Source organism: Vigna umbellata, chromosome 2 (genome assembly GCF_029865625.1).
Source record: "Vigna umbellata cultivar VRB3 chromosome 2, Vumbellata_1.0, whole genome shotgun sequence".
NCBI classification, from domain to species: domain Eukaryota; kingdom Viridiplantae; phylum Streptophyta; class Magnoliopsida; order Fabales; family Fabaceae; genus Vigna; species Vigna umbellata.
The window spans coordinates 40,306,140-40,314,695 of record NC_142166.1 but is presented as its reverse complement, the minus strand read 5'-3'; the positions used below and the strand labels follow the sequence as shown (position 1 = coordinate 40,314,695).

At 34.1% G+C, this 8,556-nt stretch overlaps 1 protein-coding gene across 1 annotated transcript; it reads right to left on the bottom strand.

Annotated features, from left to right (window-relative positions):
- Positions 1-228: 228 nt before the first annotated feature.
- LOC124847818 (replication factor C subunit 3) lies at positions 229-8,425 on the bottom strand. Its single transcript, XM_047325389.2, has 9 exons — positions 8,187-8,425; positions 7,609-7,825; positions 6,687-6,766; positions 6,448-6,607; positions 5,195-5,276; positions 1,939-2,068; positions 1,789-1,852; positions 1,639-1,707; positions 229-623 (listed from the first exon to the last, which is right to left on the bottom strand). Exons 1-9 carry the CDS (start codon positions 8,362-8,364, stop codon positions 524-526), a joined length of 1,080 nt encoding a protein of 359 aa, XP_047181345.2. The 5' UTR covers positions 8,365-8,425; the 3' UTR covers positions 229-523.
- Between the last annotated feature and the right edge of the window lie 131 nt (positions 8,426-8,556).

Sequence of the window (8,556 nt, the reverse complement as noted above, 5' to 3'; positions counted from 1 at the left end):
CTCTCACATTTTTTTAAATTCCAAAACTATTTCTTACATTTCAAAAAACCGTATATATCACTTTTTTTTAATAAATTTCAAAATTCGTTAAAAAATGTTATTTTTGGAACGTGAAAATACAAGGGAAAATGTGGGGAGATACATGGAGAAACACTCCCTGTTGTATAGTACTTTTCACCCAGGAATACGCACAGATATTCGTGTCCGAACATCCCACCCACAGAAAAAGGTACATAAATCCTCCAGTTTTCAAACCAAAATTTAATACATTCCAAGGGTTTTCACTGTACTGATGTCAAAACAGCTAATTTATCTAATCTTTCAATCCTAATGGTGTCGCCTAAAATAGTAATATGATGGAAGATGTAAAACCGACTACATGTCCTACGATGAATAATTATTTCACATAAATTAAGATCCTCATAATCCCATTCTCAACGGTGAACAATGCTACGGAAATCAAACAAGCCAAGTTATAGCATGTAAAAGCAATTTCACCCAGTGGACCGGATTCGGAAGTAGGCTATGTGGCAGCAGCTACCAGTGCAGATCTAGCACGTGTAAAAGAAGCAATGACCGATCCAAGCTGAAGCTTATCATTGCACCCAAAACTTAATCTGTACCTGGAAGAGATGAAATTTCATTCCCGTTATCAATAAAGCTAATATAAATCAGATATGAAACTTTCATATTACATTTGTATCGAACCATAATGCAATGATGTCAGCTCTAGTAGATTAATCAGATAAACAAAATTCCTGGGTATACCCAATTTTTAGGTAACCACAATCACTGGAAAGTGAGGATATTGCAAAAATACTATGAGAGGAAATAGAATAAAATGGGTATGGAAAGGGCGGGGGTCAGGGATAGAAGGGCGATATCTCTATTAAAAGCATTGAATTTCAGCCAATAAATGAGACTGCAGAAAAAAAAAATGTATAAGTAGTGCTCCTCTTTCCATAAATTATTAGAGATCCATAATATATTGATCTACTGCCATTTAACAAGAACCAAGCAGCACGAAGATGACCAAAGCATTTTGGATTTGATCATCAACCAGGGAAACCAATAACTTAGATGTAAAAAATATGCATAGGGGGTACAAATACTAAAAGCTCTTCTTATTTTCTTCAATTCTAAGATGTACGTAAATATAATACGACTACAAGCAACACAATTTTTACTATTTAACACTCCTCACATATAAAGTCTGGACAGGGTAAATCTGCTTAGGTTATGTTAATATTATAGGTCTGATATCCAAGTTCCCACGATATGGAAAAAAAGAGGTAGAAAAATTATGATCTTTTATCCACGTTAAATTTAGCCTAATTTTTTTTTTCTCCTTTCATTACTATGCTTATTCGCAACCCCATGTGTAATTCGAGTTGGAAATGATAACACTTTACAAAAGTAAACCAATTCCTTTTCGCAAAATGTCGGCCTGTAGACTGACTTGTTTCCTATTATAGGGGTTTTAAAACATAGCTTATCCTGGCCTAAATCCTATTAAGGCTTTTCAAATAGTTGTACATGCATTTTTTACAATGTTAGAGAACTGTTTAATGTAACTAACATCTGTTCATTAGGCAAGGCACAAGGAGAGTAGCATGTTGGTAGAGAAGAAATACATACTCTATGTCTGCCAAATCATTCATCAATTGTACTCGAACAGCTGAAGGCATCTTAATCTTAAAAACAAACCTGTAACAATAATAAAGTGAAAATACTATGGAAAAGATGTTGCCAGGATGTTGGACAGTCAGTATGGTGCATAAGACTCACATGATCACTTCTCTGATAATATCAACCAGGGCCAACCCTTTCCTGGTCTTCATTTCATCTATTCCTATTTAAAATTATCACCAAACAAAAAATCATAAATGGCTTACAAATATTAAACACAATAATAAAGGGTAACAAGTCACTCGGTACTTTTAAAGCTATCTGCAAATTGTTCGTTTAGAAGCCAGTAAGATATTTGCTCAATATCTTTGGGCAATGGATTTCCAGTGCAAAGGTAAACAACTTCTTCAGTTATCTGGTGAGTAGCCATATGTGTTGACTGCACAAATATTAAAAACAGAATGTCATTTGCAATTCATTGTTAAAAAAAAACTAAAGATATAACAACTCATAACACTAATCATAAACTGGTACTTGTCCTTGACACTTAGATACAAGATGAATGAAGGAAAATCATGTGAGCAAAATTTAAGAATGCTAACCACCATTTGGATCTAAAAAAGAAAATGAGAATAATAATTGAGAAAATTACTTTTCTATATACACATTCAGTACAGTCCCCATTACATTATGTTTCCTTCCTTTTCTTTCCACACTACAAGTTCATAAATAAGCAAAACATCTATCACATACAAAGAAATTACATACTATATTAGTTTCCTCAGCTATGATAGGAAAATCTCATAACATCCGGTACAAGCCATGCTTTACCAAAAAAGGAATTATCACTTTCATACATTTAGTTGACACTGGCAGAAACACAAATTACATGGTAACACATGCACAAATAATCAGTACATCGCATGTACATAAATATTTGTGGAAAATTATAGACTAACGGGATAAGTTAAGCACATACTTACATGGCACTTATATGCCAAGAATTCCACAACAAAAGCTATTTATCTTCTAAAGGGATTGACAGAAAGGTACCAAAATAAATCAAGTAACTTACATGTGGTTTTTATTAACTTGATTAAAAGAAGTAACGTATGATGTGATAATTACTAGTGTGAAAACTTATATAGGCGAGACAAACTTCTCTATAAGGATGATTTTATACCAAACCTCAATCTCAGGGCTTTGCTCATGTAATCTAGTATCTGATGTGCTACGCTACCAAGGACATGCAAAAAGATTATCCCCAAATGCATTCCTTTTGCAGATAATATGGTTCTAATTGAGGAATCAAGTGATGAGGTTAGTTCTAAGCCTATGCTTTGGAATCAAAGTGCTTTTTCTTGAATAAGGAAGGGCAAGATAACATACATTACTAAATATATTACAATTTTAGCAAGAAATAAGAACACGATTTTAAGGAAAAATTAGGAGGTTTCATGCCCCAAATGTCCACAAAGTTTAAGTATTTGGGATCAGTATTAAAAATCGGTAAGAAAATTAATGAATACACCACAAATATTATTAGAAAGTGAACTTCAAATCAAACTCAATCTCATAAAACCATCTTGAAAAGTGAAGCTCGATTCCACTTACATATTATAATTTGGTCATGTTTATAGTCAATGTGGAATTACAACATACCTACTCACACCAAGGATTGAACATTGTGAACATGGGAATAGATATTTATGGATGACCTAATAATGGTTGAGAAAATAAATCCAACAAACTTGCCAGAATAGGCTGTGATACCATTTTAAAAAATGAATTTTCAACTTAACATCACAAAATTGGCTTGCAAGGTAAGGTTTGCACTCATTTATATACTATAATTAAACCATACATTTAGTCAGAGTGAGATTTACAATGCATGATAAAGGTTGGGTGGTTAAAATGCGTAATAACATCGAGTTACTTGTGGCAATAAAATACCTACCAAGCTCAAAGGAGTGTTTTATCTTACAACTGTATAACCACTCTATTGTAATAAATATTGGGCTTTAAAGAGACAAAGAAGAAAGGTAAGTAACAAAATGAGAATGTTGACATAGATGTGTTGCAACATGAGAATGCACATGATACAAAAATTATTGCATGTAATACAAGGAGATATTGTGAGATGCTTATCAAGGAGAAGTCAAAGTTTTGGGTAGGAAGACTTAAATATACACAAAGAATGTCACTAATATTAAGAAATAGTCTTTAAGCCAAACTCAATCTTACAAAAGCGGCTTATAAGGTAAGGTTTCCACTCATTTTATATTATAAATTGGCTTTATATCTAATTAATATGGGACTTCAACACACTTCGAGACATATAATCTCGAGTGTGGAACTAGACATTAATGAGTGCACCGATAGTGGCCTGGTAGCGAGTGGAACAATAGATCCAACAAACAACAAACTTCATTAGGATAGATGGTTGATACCATGTTACAAAGTGACATTTATGTCTAACTCAATCTTGCAAAACCGGTTTGTAAGATAAGGTTTGCACCCACTTATATATTGTAAATTGATTTTATCTCTAGTCGATGTGAAACTTCCAACAACTAGTAACAATAGTTTCTTTTATCAGCACTAGTACAAGAGTAGATTCTAGTGTCTAGTCTTGTGAAAAGGCACAGAGGGTGTTAAAAAGTGACTTTAAGTCTAACTCAACCCCACAAAACCAGCTTATAAGGTGAGATTTGCACCCACTTTATATACTATAAATTGGGTTTATCTCTAGTCGATGTGGGACTTCTAACATCCCCCCCCCCTCACGCCGACGTATATATATCTCGAGCGTGAGACTAGTAATTAATGGATAGTCCGATAGTGGCCTGATAGTGGGTGGAACAACATGTCTAACAAACAACAAATATGCTAGGATAGGCTCTAACCTAGCTTTGATACCATGTTAAGAAGTGGATTTTAAACCTAACTCAACCCCACAAAACCGTTTGTAAGGTAAGGTTTGCACCCACTTTATATACTATAAATTGACCTTATCTCTAGTCGATGTGGGACTTTCAACAGAGGAAAACCAACAAACACTGAGAAAAATTATCGAAAGGGATACAATAGAAAAAATACCCTTGAACATTTTATTTTTGACCTAGCCCAATGGTGTTGTGTAATATAGTACTGATCTCACCTAATGCAATAAGGCTATTGTTGTTGTAATGTATATTGCTAGATATTAAAGTTGGAAATTTTCGAGCAAGAATCCATACTTCAAGAGTTTTAATTTTCAGATCGTATAGACATTATCTAAGCTAACATGCCAAAATTAATACTTTGCCAACACTTCACCATTTACGGCCCTAACCTCCCCCTTCTTTTTTGCTATACAAAATATAAGTGTGTACTTCTACATGCATCTCAATATGTACAACACTGAAAGCAGTTGAAGGGAAGAAATGAAACCGTATAAACTCATTTAAAAATTTTGAGTCTATGTAATCTATACAATTAATCCTTAACTTGAACAAGAATAAACATCAAAATAAAAGGACTAGCTGAGCTAGATTTGTATGTAAAAAAATTGAAGGCTATTTACCTGAAGAATATTTAAAGCCTTTCTCATATCACCATTGCTAAGCCGAACAAGGGCAGCTAAGCCATCGTCTTCAACATCAAGCCTAGTCAAATTACAAAATGCCAAACATCATATTTTAAGTTATTAAGTCAAAAATTGAATCACAAAATTACAAATGTTTATAATTAAACTATATATATAATGAACCAATAACAAGGGCACATATGTGAGATGCATCAGAGGAGATTAGCATGTACAACCATGTTTCAGAAAAATTAGCACCTTATAATTCCGTTTACTGCATTTACAGCTTAATTTTTCTTACAAAAACTTACCTACAACCTCCTAAACAACTTAAAAATCTAAATTGAAACATAGTTTGCGTTAAACAATTTGACCATGCTAACTAACTAAAAAAATTGAAGTGATTCAAGAATCCGAACCCTTGCAGTTAAACTGTACAAACAGTTACAGAGAGATGCACACACAAGTAAGGTCTCATTAAGTTTAAAACAGTAGGACTTGTATGTGCTCTTTATTTCTCTTTGACCGTCCGTATGATCCAATTATCAGCACTCACTAGAGTGTATAATTTTACTTTTGATGGAGTATTTCATTATATACAAATGAATCTAAGCATAAAAAAACTAACGTTAACACGTACAATACAACCACCATTTTTTTATATGACATAAAAGTTTGCTAAATTTCACTATGTATTGCATTTAGGATTACAAATTTCTGTTTGGAACATTCAGACCTTTTACCTAAAAAACTGAAGAAAAAAAAAGATACAATTGTCTTAGAGAAGAAACTGTTTCAAATAGGGTAATCACTAACAGTCAAATAAAAACATTACAATAACCTTCTATAATGAACTGAATGCAAATGGATGTATAGAAGGGGTAGCGCATTTTCTCCCCTCCCAGCCCCTTCCCTCTAAACAAACTGATATTCAAAAGAAGCTGAGGTTTACTTAGCACATGAAATACTATCAATCACCCGCTTTCAGAAGATAAATTATTGAACAATATTAAAATATGAATAAAATAAACTCAATTCCCAAGATAAGCAATGAAATCTTCATCTGCCTCATTAATGATCATTACGTTGGCACTCACATGCACAAGTGTCCCACTATATTCGAGAATATAATTATATAATCCAACCGAATTTTTTATAAAAATATTCCAGATGATGTGAGAAGATAAAAAGAAGAGTTCATGACTCCAGCTACTACAGGCAGACTAGATAATATAGAACAGGAAGCATACCCTTCAGCCTTAATAACGTGTTTCAGTCTTTCAGTGACATGGACGGCGTCAAGAGGGGCAAATCGAAATCGAGTGCATCTAGATTGAAGTGCAGGAATAATCTTGTTTACATGATTACAGATAAGAGCAAACCTGGTGCTTTTTGTATATTTCTCAATCACTGCATGAAAAGGAGATAAGGACACTATAACTCATGAAACCACTTGATGCTGCAATAGAGTATAAAAATTAGCACACACCTCTACGTAATGCAAATTGGGCATCCTTTGTCATGGCATCTGCTTCATCCAACAACACGAGCTTTACAGAGGACTTAACACTGAACAGAGAGTTTTAAATAGTAAGTTAAGGCAGACTTGCAGCTTCGATACAATTCCAGAACAATAAGCAAAAAAAAAATGTTCAACTCTGGTTACACTTTTTTGTCCATCATTCTAGCTTCCAAATCAAATGTCACATCAGCATATGCAAGCAAAAGAAATAAAGGAAAGAAAATAAAACACAGTAGCAAAGGTCTTTGAACATCAGAACCATTACAACTGAAAATTAAAATGAACAAAAAAGAATTATATAAATGTCCTTGAATTGCCTATAATGTTTTATGTGGTAATATATGCATCGGGAATATAAATTTTATGCAATATAACAACCCTAGTTATCCCCCACTAAGTGAAGGATTTTAGCAGCACCTTGCAGAATAGAAAATAATAATGAGAAGAACGCGAGCAATTTTAGCACCTAAACTACGAATTTTAGAGAAATAAATATTCAGGAGATATAGGACCGGACAACCAACTAAAACAAAGGAGAACACCAGAACCTCTGAATTGACCAATAGACTAGTATAGGAAGTAGAAGTACGCAATGCAGAACCCTGAAAATGAGTAACAAGGAACAGGAAACACGGGGAGCATAATCAAACCATAAATTCTGAAGCTTTCTAACCCGAGGTTAAACTACAGTGAACTATATTTCTAACTAAAGCTGCAAAATAAAAAAGAATATCAACTCGAAAAGCAAAAGAATATCAATTCGACTCCCAACATGAAATCAGACAAACCAACAGCAAAAACTACAGAAAACAATTTTTGTAGTCATAACACACCAAACAAATGTATATAATAAGTGTACATGTACGAGATAAAGGACAGAGAAGACAACCCAAATGATAAGCTCTGAGTGCTAGCAAAATCTTGAATCTGCTGTCTCACGACCTCAATTCCTCTGTCATCTGATGCATTGAGCTCCAAAATCATATTTTGGAAGCGTGGACCATATAGTTTGCGTGCCACAGCGAGAATGGTCGATGTTTTACCCGTTCCAGGAGGGCCATACAATAAAAGATGCGGCAATCTGTTCTCTGTAGTCAGCCTATCAACTACACAGCAAATTATCAAACAAAGAACAATGAGCAATTGATCCAAGAAAATATATTATAAGATGTACAATTACATGTTTCTTTTAATTTCCTAATTTTCACTAAACCAAAATAAAAAAGATAAAAACAATAGATGTCGTTCCCTCGCTAACCAAAGTTGTACAATCCAACTACTACAATTCCCCCACTTCCATATTCCTAAAACCCTAACACGAGGACAAGTAGGGAAAAAACTCAAATCAAAATAAGAAAATTAACCTAAACTGCAACAGTGAAAACTCCAATATTGAGCTTCTGACGAACAGCTTGAATCATAAACCCTAGAGATAAAAAAAGGTAGAGAGAGAGAGAGATGTCTTACTGGTATCAACAATGTCACGGTGAGCGGCGACGTCGTCGAGAGACTGAGGGCGGTATTTTTCAACCCACGGAATGGCCTTGCCGAGGTCAGTAAGGTCTGCGGCAAGTATGTCATTTTCCCCGGCGGAGTTTGTCTGGTCATCGCTATCGCTGTCGATTTCCATGAGATGGGTCGTCATTGATAGGTCACCCCTCCTACACTCTGCCTCCCAAAGTAACAATACTGAGTGCTGCTTTATGGCGCCAAATACATATTCATTCATACCAGGGGATTAGGTATTTTTTTCTTTTCTTACTTTTAATTTTAAAATATTATATTGGTATTCTATTGAAGTAATATAAAAAATTAAAACAACCTTTGAGAAATAATA

Excerpts from the sequence above, each read along its gene's own strand:
- LOC124847818 (XM_047325389.2), bottom strand. The coding sequence starts at position 8,364 with ATGACGACCCATCTCATGGAAATCGACAGCGATAGCGATGACCAGACA. Across the intron at positions 6,767-7,608 it reads ACTCAGAGCTTATCATTTGG|TGTTAAGTCCTCTGTAAAGC; the intron begins GTTGTCTTCTCT and ends CTCTCTGTTCAG. Across the intron at positions 1,853-1,938 it reads ATTTGCAGATAGCTTTAAAA|GAATAGATGAAATGAAGACC; the intron begins GTACCGAGTGAC and ends AATTTTAAATAG.